The sequence below is a fragment of the Pan paniscus genome, chromosome 10, assembly GCF_029289425.2.
Source record: "Pan paniscus chromosome 10, NHGRI_mPanPan1-v2.0_pri, whole genome shotgun sequence".
In the NCBI taxonomy this organism is placed as follows: Eukaryota; Metazoa; Chordata; class Mammalia; order Primates; family Hominidae; genus Pan; species Pan paniscus.
The window spans coordinates 90,495,634-90,512,851 of record NC_073259.2 but is presented as its reverse complement, the minus strand read 5'-3'; the positions used below and the strand labels follow the sequence as shown (position 1 = coordinate 90,512,851).

At 33.6% G+C, this 17,218-nt stretch overlaps 1 protein-coding gene across 5 annotated transcripts in view; it reads right to left on the bottom strand.

The window, feature by feature from the left end:
• The window catches only part of METTL25 (methyltransferase like 25), a 120,579-nt gene that overhangs the window by 10,483 nt on the left and 92,878 nt on the right, over positions 1-17,218 (bottom strand). For 4 of the 5 annotated variants that reach the window (XR_010108851.1, XM_003811648.6, XM_063593177.1 and 1 more), the window contains one exon: positions 11,861-11,954. The exons of the other annotated variant lie outside the window; for it this stretch is intronic. Coding sequence is in view for 3 of the 4 variants with exons in the window: in XM_003811648.6 (XP_003811696.2) it covers positions 11,861-11,954 (94 nt within the window). In the remaining variant the exon portion in view is untranslated. The remainder of the gene's footprint in view (positions 1-11,860; positions 11,955-17,218) is intronic. 5 annotated transcript variants of the gene reach the window in all.

The window sequence follows — 17,218 nt, the reverse complement described above, 5'->3', positions numbered from 1 at the left end:
TTCTAAAAGGTGACATGGGATCTACTAATCCAGACAATTTCATCTGAGGATCCAAATACAGGGCACATCCTTCAGCCCCAGCACATAGATGACACCTCTCCATCATAGATGCAAGGTAGCATGACAGGCTAACCTATTGCTCTACTCACTTGTACCTAAAAAAACTATAGTATCTGCCACAAGTAGGATGAGGCTTAAGATGATCCCTTGAGGATGCATTATGGGGTGAGTTATTTAGGAGGCAGTTTTCCAGCTTCTTCTTTAGAGTGCCTCCTCATGCCTCCTTGTCCTTAGCTGACCCTTCCTCCAAAGGTCTTTGTAAATAAAGACAACTTTCTCCCAGAATTCTATTCTTTATCTCCTTGTTACATCTTTTTCATAAGAATACTTAGAAGTATATTTGAAAATCAAATTTTTCCAGTTGGCCAATCTTTTTGGTAGATTTGACCAATTTACAAATTTAAAGAGATTATAGGGAGATTATTAGTGGACTGGAACAGTACTTGTTTTCTGCTGGGTTATTTTAAAAAATTTAGCAAAGATCTTAATTTTAGTTGACACACTAGGCTAGAAAAATCATACAGACTTTGAGAATGCTGGTGTAGGAAAGGACTTTGAGAAGAAAAAATTTCTGAACCAGAAGACAGGTCTTCTGAAATAATACAGACAGACAAAAACAAATTTATAAAAACGGAAAAAAAAAAAGCCTATAGGCTTTCTGGGACACTCTTAAGACCACCAAGCAAATATTTGCATTATGGGTATTCCAGAAGGAAAAGAGAAGGAAAAAGGTATAGAAAACATACTTAATTAAATAATAGTTGAAAACTTCCCAAGTCTTGGAAGAAAAATGAACATCCATGTCCAGGAAGCTCAAAGACCCCAAATAGATTAAACCCAAACAGGTTCTATCCAAGGCATATTAAAGTCAAACTACTGTAAGTCAAGAACAAATAAAGAATTCTAAAATCATCAAGAGAAAAGCACCAAGCCACATGTAAGGGAATCTCAATTAGACGAACAGTGGATTTTTTCAGCAGAAAGCTTATAGGACAGGAAAGAATGGCATGATATATTCAAAACATTGAAATATAAAACAAAAAAACTGCCAGCCAAGATAATGATACCCAGAAAAGCCATCTTTCAGAAATGAAGATGAAAGAAAATATTTCACAGATCACAGATAAGTAAAAACTAAGAGAATTCATCGCCCTTAGACTGGCCTTTAAAAGTACTCAAATGAGTCTTACATCTGGAAGTGAAAAAATAACAATCACCATTATCAAAGCATGAAAACTATAAAACTCACTGGTAAGGGTGATACACAAAAGAGAAAGGAATCAAACTTTATCACTGCCGAAAACCACTCAATCATAAAAATAAATAAGAGGTAAGCAAGACAAAAAAAGATATAAAAAACAACCAGAAAACAATTTTTAAAATGCCAGAAGTAAGTATTCACCTGTCAATAATAACCCTGAATGTAAATGGACTACATTCTCCACTTTAAACATATAAACTGGCAGAATGGATTTTTTTTTTTTTAAAGACCCAACTATATGCTGCCTGTAGGAAACTTACCTCACCTGTAAACACACTCATAGGCTTAAAGAGATGGGACTACAAAAAGATATTCTGGCCAGATGTGGTAGCCCATGCCTGTTATCTCAGCACTTTGGGAGCCAAGATCATGCCATGGCTCTCCAGACTTTGAGACTCCATCTCAAAAATAAAATAAAAGGTATTCTATGCTAACGGAAAAATTGAGCAGGAGTAGATTGGGCAAAATAGAATTCAAGCCAATAGCTATAAAGAGAGAAACTACATAATAATAAAGGGAATACTTTAGCAAAAGAATATAACAATTTTAAATACAGATGCACCTTATACTGGTGTACCTAGATATATAATGCAAATATTATTAGATCTAAAGAGACAGATGGACCTCAATACAGTAATAGTTGGGGACTTCACCTCACTCTCAGCATTGGACAGATCATCTAGACAGATAATCAACAGAAAAAACCCATTAGATTTAAACTGCACATTAGATCAAACTAACAGAACAGACATTTATAAAACATTTCACCCAGCAGCTGCAGAATACACATTCTTTTCATCAGCACATGGAATATTCACCAGGATTAACCATACCTTAGGACACAAAAAAGTCTCAAAAATTTTAAAAAATCAAAATCATACCAAATATCTTATCTGACCACAATGGAATACAACTAAACATCAATAACAAGAGGAAAACTCAAACCTATACATGGAAATTTAAAAACATGCTCCTGAATGACCAGTGGGTGAAAAAAAGAAAAAAACAAACTAAGAATGAAGTTAAAAAATTCCTTGAAACAATGGAAAACAGAAACATAACATACCAAAACCTATTGAAGACACCCAAAGCAGTATTAAGGGGTAAGTTTACAGCAATAACTAACTACATCAAAAATCTAGAAAGATTTCAAATAAAGAACCTAATGATACATCTCAAGTAATTAGAAAGGCAAGAACAAGCCAAATCCGAAATTAGTAGAAGGAAAAAAATTAAGATCAGAGCAGAAATAAATGCAATTGAGAATTAAAAAGAGAACAAAACAAAAAATTGTTTTTTTGAAAAGATAAACAAAATCTACAATTAGTGAAACAAACTAAAAAAAAAAAACAAGCAAGAAGAATCAAATAAAGAAGATCCAAAACAAAAATATAGACATCACAATAGATACCACAGAATATAAAGACTCATTAGAAACTACTATGAACAGCTATACACCAAAAAATTAGAAAATGCAGTGCAACTAGACAAGTTCTTAGACACATACAACCTACCAGGATTGAACTGGGAAGAAATAGAAAACCTGAATAGACCAATAACAGGTAACAAGTTTGAATCAGTGATTAAAAGTCTTCCAACAAAGAAAGTTCCAGGACCGATGGCTTCACAGATGAATTCTACTAAAAGTTTAAAAAAGAATGAATACCAATTCATTTGAAGCTATTGCAAAAAATTAAAGTGTAGGGAATTCTTACTAACTCATTATACGAGGCCAGCGTAACGCTGAAACCAAAAGCAGATAAGGACACAACAACAAAAACATAAAACTACAGGCCAATACTTCTGACAAACATTACACACAAAAATTATCAACAAAATACTAGCAAACTGAATCCAACAGAATATCAAAGAAAACACACTATGAAAGTGAGCTGTATCTCAGGAATGCATGGCCTTCAACATACACAAAGCAATAAATGAGACATCACATCAACAGAATGAAGGACAAAAACTATAATATTATCTCAATAGCTGTAGAAAAAGCATTTGATAAAATTCAACATCCCTTCATGATAAAAACTTTCAACAACCTAGACATGGAAGAAACATACCTCAACATAATAAAGGCCATATATGACAATTCCATAGCTAACATCATACTGAAAGGGGGAAAACTGAAAGCTTTTCCTTTAAGAACTTTAGCAAGACAAAGATGCCCAGTCTTACCACTCTCATGCAACACAGTACTGGAAGTTCTAATCAGAACAATTAGGCAAGAGAAAGAAATAAAGGACATCCAAATTGGAAAGGAGAAGGTAAAATTATCCCTCTTTCCAGATGACATGATCTTACATACAGAAAAACCTAAAGATTCTACCAAAAAAAGTCTTAGAACTAATAAACATATTTAGTAAAATTGCAGAACATAAAATCAACATACAAAAATTATTGCATTTCTATACAAAATGAACTAGATTAAAAAATCAAGAAGTCAATTCCATTTACAATAGCTATAAAGGAAATAAAATATATACGAATAAATTTAACCAAGGAGGTAAAAGACCTCTACAAGAAAAACTACAAAACACTGAAGAAACTGAAGTGGATAGAAACAAATGGAGAAACATCCCATGCTCATGGATCCAAAGCATTAATAATATTAAAATGACCATACTACCCAAAGCAATGTACAGGTTCAATGCAATCCCTATCGAAATACCAATGACATTCTACACAGAATTAGAAAAAAAAATCTTAAAATTTGTATGGAGTTACAAAAGATCCAGAATAGCCAAAGCAATCTTGAACCAAAAGAACAAAGCTGGAAGCATCATACTACTAGACTTCAAAATATTCTACAAAGCTGTAGTAACCAAAACAACATGATACTGGCATAAAAACAGAAACACAGACAAATGCAATAGAACAGAGAACCCAGAAATAAATCCATGTGTCTGCAGTCAACTAATTTTTGATAAAGATGTCAAGAATATACACTGGGGAAAGAATAATCACTTCCATAAATGTTGCTGGGAAAACTGAATATCCATATGCTGAGGAATTAAACTAGACACCTCACCTCTCATCCTATACAAAAATCAACTCAAAATGGATCCAAGACCTAAATATAAAACTCAAAACAACAAAACTACTAGGAGAAAACATAGGGGAAATGCTTCAGGATATTGCTCTGGGAAAATATTTTTGAGTAAGACCTCAAAAGCACCGGCAACTAAAGCAAAAATAAGCAAAGAGGATTATATCAAACTAAAAAAGCTTCTGCAGAGCAAACAAAACAATCATCAGAGTGAACAAGACAATCTACAGAGTAGAAGAAAATATTTGTAAACTCTTCATCCAACTGGGAATTAATATCGAGAATATACAAGGAACTCAAATATCTCAACAGCAAAACAAGAACAACAACAACAACAACAAACCCAAACATCCAAGGAAAAAATGGGCAAATAATCTGCACTGATATTTCTCAAAAGAAGACATACAAATGGCCAGAAAATATAGAAAAAAATGCTCAACATCACTAATCATTAGGGAAATACAAATCAGAACCACAATGAGGTATCATCTCACCCAGTTAGAATGGCTATTATGAAAAAAGATAAAAAATAAATGTTGGCAAGGATGCAGAGAAAAAGGAACTCCTATAGACTGTTGGTGAGAATGTAAACTAGTATAGCCACTATGGAGAAGAGGATAGAGGTTCCAGAAAGAACTATAAATGGAACTATCATATGATCCAGCAATCCCACTACTTGGCATTTACTCAAAGGAAAAGAAATCAATATATCAAAGAGCTATCTGCATCCCTATGTTTACTTTAGCACTATCTATAATAGCCAAGATATTGAACCAACCTTGGTGTCCATCAACAGATTAACAGAGACAAAGAAAATGTGGTATGTATAAACAATGGAATATGATTTGGCCATAAATAATAATGAAATCCTTCATTCCTGGCAACATGTGTAGAACTGTAGATCATTAGGTTAAGTGAAATAAGCCAGGATCAGAACGTTAAAAACATAGTATATTCTCACTCAGATGAAGAAGCTGGAAAAAAAAAAGTTAATCTCCTAGAAGTAAAATGTAGTACAGAGGATCCCAGAGGCTTGGAAGGGTAGGGGGAAGTGCATTATAGACAGTGATTTGTTAAAGAATATAAAATTATGGCTAGATAAGAGGATTAAGTTCCAGTTAGTGGTCTATAGCATTGCAGGATGACTATAGTTAACAATAATATACTATATAGTTTCAAATAGCTAGAAGGAGGATCCTGAATGTCCCCAACATAAAGGAATGATAAATGTTTGAGATGATGGATATGCTAATAACCCTGGTCTAATCACTATACATAATATATATTGCAACATCACTATGTATATCATAAATATGTACAATTATTATGTGTCCATTTAAAAAATAAAAAATAAAAAAAATACAGTACAACAACTACTTACATAGCATTTACACTGTATTAGGTATTATATGTAGTCTAGAGATTATCTAAAGTATACAGGAGGATATGCATAGGTTCTATACAAACACTATGACACTAGAGACTGGAGCATCCACAGATTTGGATATCCATGGGAGTCCTGGAACCAATCCCCTGAGGATAGCAAAGAACGACAGTATTTTTCAGTGAAAAATTCAGTGCTTGAAGACTGCTTTCATGATAAACTTTTTAAATTAAATGCTTAAAAATTAGTCTCATTAGATCACAGAGATTTTAAGAAAATTTTAAAATGAAGAGAGTATCTCATTTAAGCTGTATATATACACCTTAAAGATAGATGTCAGAAGTATATTCATGGTCTCATGTTATAGACATGTATATTTATGTATATACATTATGATAAGTGAAATAAGCCAGGATCAGAACATTAAATATGGTATGTTCTCACATATGCAGAAGCTGGAAAAAACATTAATTTCATAGAAATAAAATATAGTACAGAGGATTCCAGAGGCTTGGAAGGGTAGGGTGAAGTGGGGAATAGGGAAATATTTGTTAAAGAATACAAAATTATAGCTAGATAAGAGAATTAAGTTCTAGCAGTCTATAGCACTGTATATTCATGGTCTCATGAATGTATATTCATGGTCTTGTATCATAGACATCATTACTGAGTGTTAAAGCCAGTGAGCCTCTTCAACTTCCTGATGATAAAAGGCAGGCATTGGAATGGAACATCCTTAGGCAAGAACAGACATGCAAACTTATAAATTGAGAGTGCACACTGAATGGCAGCTGAAAGTACTGGTTATGAATGCCACTGCTCCATACTGCTCAACTCCTAGTCTCTAGAAAAAGGAACTAGCATGAATTAAGCTGTGCAGTAAGGCCCTAGTAGGGCCTACTTAGTGGGCTCTGAGTCATCTACAGGAAGATATGCAGTCCTAAAGAGAAACTAGAGTGGGAGACAATATATAAGAAATCATGCTCAGGTGCTTGTAGTTTGTTGACAGTGATTTTAACTCTAATCTATTCTATGCGTTAGAACGCATACATCTTAGTACCCAAAATGTTTCATACATTTGGTCAGTTTTGTCCCATCAGCCAGACTTTCATGAGTTAAAGTCCTGGATACAAGCAAATCTTTAACTCTTTAGTAAGATTCATCATTCCTTGATTTTTTTTTTGCCTTTATTTCAAACTTTAATTCCTTAATCTGTTTTAGAATTACATCTATTTTGTCTGTTGACAAGCATGAATTTTCTCTTTATTTTTTTCTCATAGGTTTATTGTTTGCCTGATGATTGCTAGTTTTGGAAAAATGCCAAATAAGCAGTCTTGTGCTCCATGTCTGTTAATAAGTTATATAAGTACGACAAACAGAAGCATGAGTTCTAGAGTTAGACAGCCTGGATCAGAATTCTTCTTCCCCAGTTTCCTAGATTTTGGGCTACAGAAATCCACTTAACTTATGTCTCAATTTCCTCATCTATAAAACAATAATAATATCACTTATTTCATAAGGCCATCCTTAGTATTCAATGAGATAATATAAACAAAGCTTTTAGCACAGTGCCTGGCACAAAGCAAAGGTTTGGTAAACGTTAATTATCTCATGTTGTTTCTAAAAAAGAAATATATTTTATAACAGTTTTGTATTATAGAAATTTTGAAAATAGGACAGAGAATTTCCATATTACTCTTTTCTTCTGTTAACATTTTACAATATGGTATATATATATATATATATATATTTATTTATTTATTTATTTATTTTTTTTTTTTTTTTTTTTTTTGGAGACGGAGTCTTGCTCTGTCGCCCAGGCTGGAGTGCAGTGGCACGATCTTGGCTCACTGCAAACTCTGCCTCCCGGGTTCATGCCATTCTCCTGCCTCAGCCTCCTGAGTTGCTGGGACCACAGGCGCCCGCCACCATGCCCGGCTAATTTTTTGTAGTTTTAGTAGAGATGGGGTTTCACTGTGTTAGCCAGGATGGTCTCCATCTCCTGACCTTGTGATCCGCCCGCCTTGGCCTCCCAAAGTGCTGGGATTACAGGTGTGAGCTACTGCGCCCGGCCTACAATATGGTGTATTTGTTATAATTAGTGAACCAGTATTGATACATTATTAACTAAAGTCCACATTATATTCAAATTTCTTTAGTTTTTATTTAATGTCCTTTTCCAGTCTAGAATCCCATCCAGGGAACCCACACTGCAATTAGTCCTCTTGGCTTTGACAGTTTCTCAAACTTGTCTTGATTTGCAGACCTTGGCAGTTTTGAGAAGTACTGATCAGGTATTTTGTAGAATGTTTCTCCATTGGGATTTGTCAGATATTTTTCTCATAAATAGAGTGGGGATAGGCTTTTGAAAGAACTATCATAGGAATAAAGTACATATTCCTCACCTTATAACAAGAGTACATACTAGCAACATGAATTATCACTGTTCATGTTGAGCTTGATTACTTGGCTGAGATTCTGTTTGTCAGGTTCTTCACTGGAAAGTTCCTCTTTTTCTGCCATTCACATACTATGCTCTTGGAAAAAAGTCACTATGCACAGGCCACACTTAAAGAATGGGGAGTTTTGCTCTATCTCCTTGAGGAGGAAATATCTATATAAATTATTTGGAACTCTTTTCCATAGGACATTTGTCTCTTCTCCATGTATTTATTTATTCAATTTGTTTTTTACAGTAAATCTATATAAGGGGGGTCTAGATAAGCAAAGGTAGACCATATACTGTAACTTTTAGAGTGTGGGTTGGATGAGTGGATTACAGACACAGTTGTTCAGAGACCCTCCCCACATCATATGTGATAAGAAGATGGGTTAACAACTGAGGTAGTTCTCACCACTTGATGGTGGGACTGAAGGTTCTTGGCTAGGACATAATTGGCTTAAGAACTAAAGTAAGTGGATGTGAAGGTGAAGCCATCAGCAGATCCTGTCAAAAAAGTCAAGGAAGACAAAGCCATTGGCAAGGAGGCTGAAGTATTCCTGATATTCTCAGGTTGATAGAGGAAGTTATCCAAAGATTAGTATCACTGTGATCTTCTGGAATAAATAGAGCAAAGGTGACTCAGTATGTTTATTACTTTTAGGTATGATTTCATTTTGCATGTAACTGATCTTCCTAAGCTTGAAACATATGGGCTTTTTGCTTTTTAGTTTTCAAGTTTTCTATTGATAGATCCTCAAGTTCACAGATTCTTTCCTCATCTGTGTTCAGCCTAATAATAAGCCCATCAAAAACATTCTTCATTTCTATACTAGTATTTTTGTTTGTTTTTCTTTTCTTGGAGACAGAGTCTTGCTCTGTCATCCAGGCTGAAGTGCAGTGGCACAAGCACAGCTCACGGCAGCCTCAAACTCCTGGGCTCAAGCAATCCACCTGCCTCAGCTACCCAAGTAGCTGGGACTAGAGGTGCATATCACCACACTATCTAATTTCTGAATTTTTTGCTGAGATGGAATCTTACCATGTTGCTCAGGCTAGTCTCAAACTCCTGGGCTCAAATAATTCTCCTGTCTTGGCCATCCAAAGTGTTGGGATTACAGGTGTGAGCCACCATGCTGGCTACTGTGACAGTATTTTTGATCTTTAGCATTTCCTTTTAGCTCTTTTTAAAAATTTCAATCTCTTTCCTTACATTTTCAGTTTGTTCTTGCAGGCTATCTACCTTGTCCATTAGAACTTTTAGTATATTACTCATTATTGTTTTAAATTCCTGGTCTGATAATTCTAACATTTTTGCCATATCTGAATTTGGTTCTGATGCTTGCTCTGTCTCTTCAATCTGTGTTTTTTGCCTTCTAGTATGCTTTGTAATTTTCTCGATAGCGAGATATAGAATAGTGGGTAAAAGTAACTGCTGTAAATAAGCCCTTAGTGATATGATGGCAAGGTGTGAGGGGAGGGGAAATGATTTTCAATGGTTTGTAGTCCTATAATTATGTCTCAGTCTTTTAGTGAGCCTGTGTCTCTGTACTACAAACTTTATCAGTGCTTCTCCGTATTTTTACCCTTTCTTGGGTGGCACAGGATGGCTAGAGTAGGCTGGAGTTGGATATTTTCTTTCTCCCCCATGGAAAGTTAGATTTGGCTGGACCTAGGTATTTTCCTTCCCTCAGGTGAGTTAGGCTCTGACAAAACACTAGCAGGTTAAGTTCTGATTATGTTTCTTCTGAGAAACTATTCATAAGAAAGTATTCAGAAGAGTAGAATGCTCTGGCGTATTTAAAAAATGTTTAGTTTTTCCTCCCCTTGATGGAAGGAGGGGATTTTTTTTCTCCACTATTCTCTAAAACCAGGTTGAGCTCATTAAGGTAAAACTCACAAAGGTGTGGGTGGTCTCTTATGAGTGGTTCTCTCTGTATTTTTTAATTCCCAAAGTTGTCCACACTGAGCCTCCAACAATTTAAATACAGTTCAGCTTTTCCTACTCTGGCACAGGTTTCTGTGGCGGTTTCTGCTCCTGTAAGTTGTAAATCTCTGTATTTGCCTGTCTTTCCAGTTTGGGAGGTAGCAGTTTGCCCTGTGACCTCACTTCTCATAAGATCTGTGGATTTTTCTGTTGTTTTTAGCTTTTACTTGCTAAGACTGAGTGGCAGTTTCCAAGCTTTTATATGCTGGACTGGAAGCTATCCACTGTAAATGTTTTTGTGCAAAGTAAATAAGGTAATGTTTGTGATGTCCATAGCATAATACCTATCACAGAGTGTTTGGTAAATATTAACTATTCTTAGTATCTTATTAGTTATATAGTAATAAATATATTAAGAAACATTTGCTGTGGTTATTATTAAAGACAAACTGGGAAAACAAAGCCAGAAGGAATGATAATAAATTTTTAAATTTATTAAGTTTAAGTAAAACTGTAGCTCTTAATTTGTGACAATAATGCTTAGGTTTGTGTTCTTGATATTAAATGCAAGACATGAAATGAGATATGCACTAAAGGTTTGCACTAGGTAAGACTAATTGGAAGGAAGATCAGTCAGGTGAATGAAAAACATTTTTTTAAAATAACTTAGAAAATAACCCAGAAATAAATTAATTAGTGTAACCTTGTCTATTCTCCTTCATTTATGCAAAAACTAGGAGAGTCTTCATTTTAGTGACTAAATAAAAATACTTATAAGCATCATGTTGATTGTGTTGTTACTCATAGTATATATAAAGGGATTACGATGACTAAAAGGAGTATCATATAGTTAGCATTTACTATATACACTGCGTTAAGAGCTTTATGTATATTACCTAATTTAATCCTTCCTAAATCCTATGGCTTTCTTATAGCTATTTTAAAGGGGAGGAAACTGACTAGTCCCAGTTCAATTGCTTTGAGTAATAAAGCAACTGGGGACTAAATGAATAATTGATATAATAAATAATAATACCCTTTAGCTTTGATATAACATTATTATGTCCTTGTAACATTTTCAAGAAATCTATTTCATTCCTTTGACCACATACTCTATTCTTCGTTTCAATTTATACTCAATTCAAAATACCAGAGTAATCCAAGTTCATTTAATATTTTAGTTAATAGCTCGTCTGAATGTTGAAAGCTGTTTTTTTTCCCCTCAGTGGTAGAATATTTATTACTATCAGTCAACAAGTTTACCTTTCTGCTTTCAGTAATATGTTATCAATTACTAACTTGGGCCTCCTATGATATTACAACTTTTCAAGATTCTCCTATTTGAAGGCTTTTGAATTTAAGATTTTTAATTTTAGTTATATAAGCTGTAAATAGATGCATTTCAAAATTAAAACCATTCTCTCTTGCTTTACTTCTATTTCTCACTTGTACTGTTGTCCTGCTTTTTAACTGTATTTTGATTTGTAAATTGGCACATTTTTAACTCAAACTAAAAGAGGGAAACTCTGGAGATACATGACAGTAAACTTTCTACAATGACAAGAAGGATAAACTGGAAATAAGATGATGGAGGTCTTGTTTCAATATAATTTGGACCTTTTCACAAATGAGAGAAAATTAGAAGGGAAACTATTTTGTATTCTCTCAATTCATTACAAAATAGAAGTTCTTCTGTCTTTTCTGAAAATAATGAGTCATCATATACTGACCTTGGACTCATCTAATCCAAGCTTCTTTAGAGATCGTCTGACATAATCCAGAAAAGAAGAACATTTGGAATAAATTTTACCAACATGTCGATCACTGTAAAACAAAATTGAATAAATTTTTAGTTTTTCCAATGTAAATTTTAGATGGTTTTAATTTCAATCATGAAATATTTTTAAATATTTTCTGTGGATATAGCACAAGATCCAAATGTGATCAAAATATACTTTTGAGGACATTTTAAAGTTACATGTTATAATGTATTCAGGATCTGCTTCTGACAATTCTCATAACATATAGCAGTGAAGGCTGTGAGAAAGAAGTTTTAAACACAGTATTAAAAAGCCTCATTTTTAAAAGGAACTATTGGTCTTTCAAAAGTTTCCATTGTGCTATGAAACACATTTGAGATTTACTGGCTCAATATTACAATGCACATCTCATGACAACACCTCTTAGTAGAGGCAATAATTCAACAGCTATGCAAAGAGAACTTCTTCAATTCCAGCCATTGATCAAGCCCCATATAATGAGATGGATCTGACTTGATCTCATTTATGCCCTGCAAATTCTTATTAATAATGTACACAAAGTAGCATGGGATGGTTTTGAATTTAAACAATACAATGCTAGAGTACCACATCTCACAACTTTGGTTACAATTTAGGTGTAATGTAAAAATCAAGAGGATAAAAAATTAACTAGAAATTATCAAAAACAAGGAATGAAGCCTCATTTACTCTTGGCAATATAAATATTAGCACCTCTGATTAATTAGACATAATGTTCTATCAATTCTTCCTTTAAAATATATTCAAAACATATTTCTTCAGCTCAATTTCAAGACGGCATCTCAATTCCACTTTTTATTACATCATGTCCTGATTATTCCAACTATTTCCTAAATAAGACCTCTAAAACTGAAGTCTCTCTTCTTCACCTCTTCCTACATGTTATTTTCTAAGAGCCTTTTTATTTTGTCACTTTTCTGCTCCAAAAGCTTTCAATACCTCTCCCATTTATTGGGATAAATTTGAAACTCCTTAAACCATCAGGGCCCACTATAATCACATTTCTCAACCGCATATCCCATTACATTCCAGTATTTAGTTTTTTCTCCTTAGATCAGTCTACTAATTGTTTCAGACTGTCTTCCACATTTCTGCCTTGGTACATTTGCTCATGCAGTTTCCTCTTAATGGATTACACAGTTCCCCAATCTCTTCTACATCTTAGTTGAACTGAAGTCTTCCTTTATGATAAAGTGTAAATGTACATGTTCTTTTTGGTAACATGACTAATAATAATCTTTTCTAATTTTGAATTTCTATAGCCCCTACGATTCTTCCATTCGTTTGTTATTTATCACTGCCTTGATTTAATAGTCACTTGAATAGGTATAGGTTCCAGAAGGCAGAAAATATATTTTTGTAGGTTTCTGTATCATTCTCAGATCCTGCACATACAGGATCCTACACATACACATCATTCTCAGATCCTATACATCTTAGGTGTAACAGATACCATATAATAGATATATATCTTATGTATCACAAAATAATTGATTTCACTGTGTAGCCAGGAAAATATGCCATTTAATATTAAATTCCTGCTGCTCAGCTTAAAAAAGTTAAGCTTTGATTTTTTTTTTTTAATCCAAAAGGAGAAGCACTTAAGTTTTTCCCATAAGCCAGTTATTCTGGCTCCAATTTTATACCATTCTTCACCGTCTTATGGAGTAGCTCTTGAGAAAAAGCATAGAATAGTACATAAGAGGGTGGCTTCCAGTCAGACTGGCTCTATCATCTATGAGTTTCTTGTTCATTAAAATGGGATATCAATAGCATTTACTTCATAGAGTCACTATGAGGATTAAATTTCGTTAACACATATAAGGTGCTCAGAACTGAGCCATGATGTAAGCTGTTGTTGTTACTTTCATTAATATTGCTTTTATAATTACTGGTATTATAATCTAGATTTTGCTTTTATTATACTGTTAAAAGACTCTGAGTAAAATGTTCCTAAATAAGTATTAAACATTGTAAGTGTAAGAGAGAATATAGTGTAAGTATAGGTGGTATTGGTTTGTTTCCAGGGTGTTGTCCTTCAGACTACTTGAAAATAAGAGACACATTTTCAATTTTAATTTGGCCTTGTTTTAGTTTTCCCTTTCAAAATACACTACTTTTTACTGTAGCAAAGTATCACAGTATGGTTATTATAAGATTGCTTTTAGTGTGTTAAGCAGTGATTTGCTATATAAGACTTTTTCTTTAAGTCCTTTGTTAATCTGTATTATTTCAGACCTGTTTTTAGCAATAACAGGAAAAAAATTACTCAACTAGAACTAGAAAGTTGATGATGTGATCATGTTGCTTCATCTCTTTATAACACTGCCTCCTCAACAACACTGGCATTCTCTTAGTTTCTTGAACACACCATGCTTTTAGCTACAAACACTATTCCCAGAACACTATACTCTCAATCCCTCTGCTTTGGAAACACCAAACTCCTCCTTTCAGATCCTATCTCAAATATTGTTTCCTTAGTTAAGCCTTTTCTGGCCCTCCAGAAGTTGGGCTCCTAACACAGAGAACTTTTCCTTCACATACTCTCTTTGTTTCTCTGATCGTCTCCCCCTTGATATTTTAAGCCAGTGAATTCTCCAAAGTGGGTGAACACATCCAAAGGGAAAGAGAATATTAGATTTTTTATTTCTATTTTGTCTCTTTTAAATTTCAATTTCTGAGTTTACTGTAAAATCTATATAATATGCTAGTGGAGAGACATGTATACCACTTATAAATAAATATTCATTTTTGCACACATGCTCAGAAATGTTTCTTGACAGAGGTGTGAAGCATAAAAATATGTTTGAGACTACTACTTTAATCAGCTGGAACACAGCTGTCTTGCTCATAACAATATCCCCAGAACCTAGCATAGTACCTCACACAGCAGGATCTCCATAAATGAATTAAATAAATAATCTCTCAGCTAGCAGAAACAAATACATCTAGTTACACAATAAGAGAAAAATGCATTAATATAATAAACAGGTCTATCTATTGTATTCAAGTATAATAGATATAGGCAGGCTTAGTTATACAAATAAGTGTAATTTAAAATAGAGAGCTACTGAAGAAATATGTAACAGAAAGTGCAAAGTTAACAATACAAATAACAGCTAGTATTAATTTTGTTTACTATGTACCAGTAATTCTTATGTCCTTTGCTGCATTTACTCACTTAATCCACACAACAACCCCATGTGGTAGGTCCCATTATTATCCCCATTTTAAAGATTTTAAAGTAGACAGAGGTTAAGTAAACTTTCCAACATCTGACTTCATAATCTGGGATATTAACTACTAGTCAGTATTACTTCCAGCATACTACTTGAATAGGATTCATACTCAATACTGTTAAACTGCAGATGAGGAATGGCCACCTCTGTGTTACAGGTAAACAGCAAAACAGATTCCATGACACCACACCAAAGTGTGTGTACATATTCTTACAGAAAAGCTATGCAGACCCTCCTGCTATAATTAAGGAAACAGAATTTTAGTGTTTTAGTGAACCTATGGGATACTAAATAATTCTAACAATTAAAAAATTATATGAGGGAATAGACTTCATAGGAAGGGATTTGTTCTTCCCGAGTCATTTATTGCTAGACTTATTGCCCAAACTCATCAGCAATTAGGACCAGGAAGTATGTTTATGATTTCCAAATGTTATACATGTTAATTAGGTTGCTTATTCATTCATTTTAAAAAACATTTATTTAAATGTTGTATATGCACGATAGTGTAGTGGTTGGTATAGGTTTTGAACTAAAGACTGAAACAAGCTTGAATCTGCACTCTATCCTTATACAACCTCTTTGCCTCTTCTTGATCATCAGTAGAATGGTGTTGTTAAATCTATCTCATAAGGCTGAGGATAAAATAAAATATTCAATATACAGTGCATGGCTCAAGAAAAAAGGGACTTTTTCAGAAAACAGAAATATCAGGTATAGTATTATTACCACTATTAAGTATAACGAATCAGACTTTAGAACCTTTGAAAGTTAAAGGTTACTTTTGCATGATATGAGACCAATTTCTAGAAGGCTTGGTATTTCATAAAGTAATCTTAAAAATAATATCTGCAAAGTGAGTTTATGATGTAGAATGTAATTGCTCTTTTGTAGGTGCAAGGAAAGGGAAATATTCATTAGTATTTAGAAGGGTCTATAGTTTTAAGGATAAATATTGTGATTAAAAATTATTTATTCATTCATGTAATTTAGAAACAGGGTCCTGCTCTGTTGGCCAGGCAGGCGTGCAGTGGCATGATCATAGCTCACTGCAGCCTCAAACTCATTGGCTCAAGTGATTCTCCTGCTTCGGCCTTCTGAGTAGCTGAGACTAAAGGCATGAGCCACTGCACCTGGCTAAATACTGCAATTGTATTAGTTAAGCAATAGAAGAAAAAGAGGTAGGCCAAAGAATCTTTAAACAGAAAATAAAAGGGCAGAATAGGATTATTCACAAAAGGAATATGGGGTGTGTTATATTTTTCAGGAATGGCAGTCTTATTTATAAGAGAATGCGCTATAAAAGAAAATTCACAAAAATCTTTACAGTTTCTTGAGAGTATCATTTATGGCATTTTGGTCCAATAATGTTTTACTCTTCATATTTAATAATTTAAAATAAAAACTTATAATTTCTTTATGTTGCCTCCATGTAGAAGTATTAATGTAACAATAGCTCAGTCTAGAAGAAATTTTTAACACATAGAGCCTTATGGGCACAGAAACTTCTGTCATTAAACAGACATGATAGAAAATAATAAAAGGAGAGCAAAAACCATTCACCAAAGAGAAAAGATGTCACACTGTGTTCCTAAGATAAACTGTTTACTGTAGTTAAAAGAAAATATTAACATTTAAACATATTAATATTTCAGAAGGATTCTTGAAAATATTTTATAGTTCCCTATCAATATTTGTGATATTAAAGAAAATTATGACAAAATATTTATTTTGTTATTGTCATTTCCTTTGGAGTTGATAGGCAAATAATCACTTAAATCCCAAATGAGACCGTAAAAATCAGAATAATTATTTTCATGATTTTCCTGTGTTTTTCAGAGTGGGCTCCACAAAACAGTGTTTAATTGTCTATACACAGTTCGGAGAAGAAAGATTGTATGAACAAGTAAGCATGGTTTCAACAGAGGTAAAGAGATTTCTTCTAATAATAATAAAAATCAATCAGTATGTTCCAGGCATTGTTGTAAGTACTTTTTAGATTTTAGCTTCATTTTCAAAACACCCTTTTGAGGTAGGTACTGCTATTAAC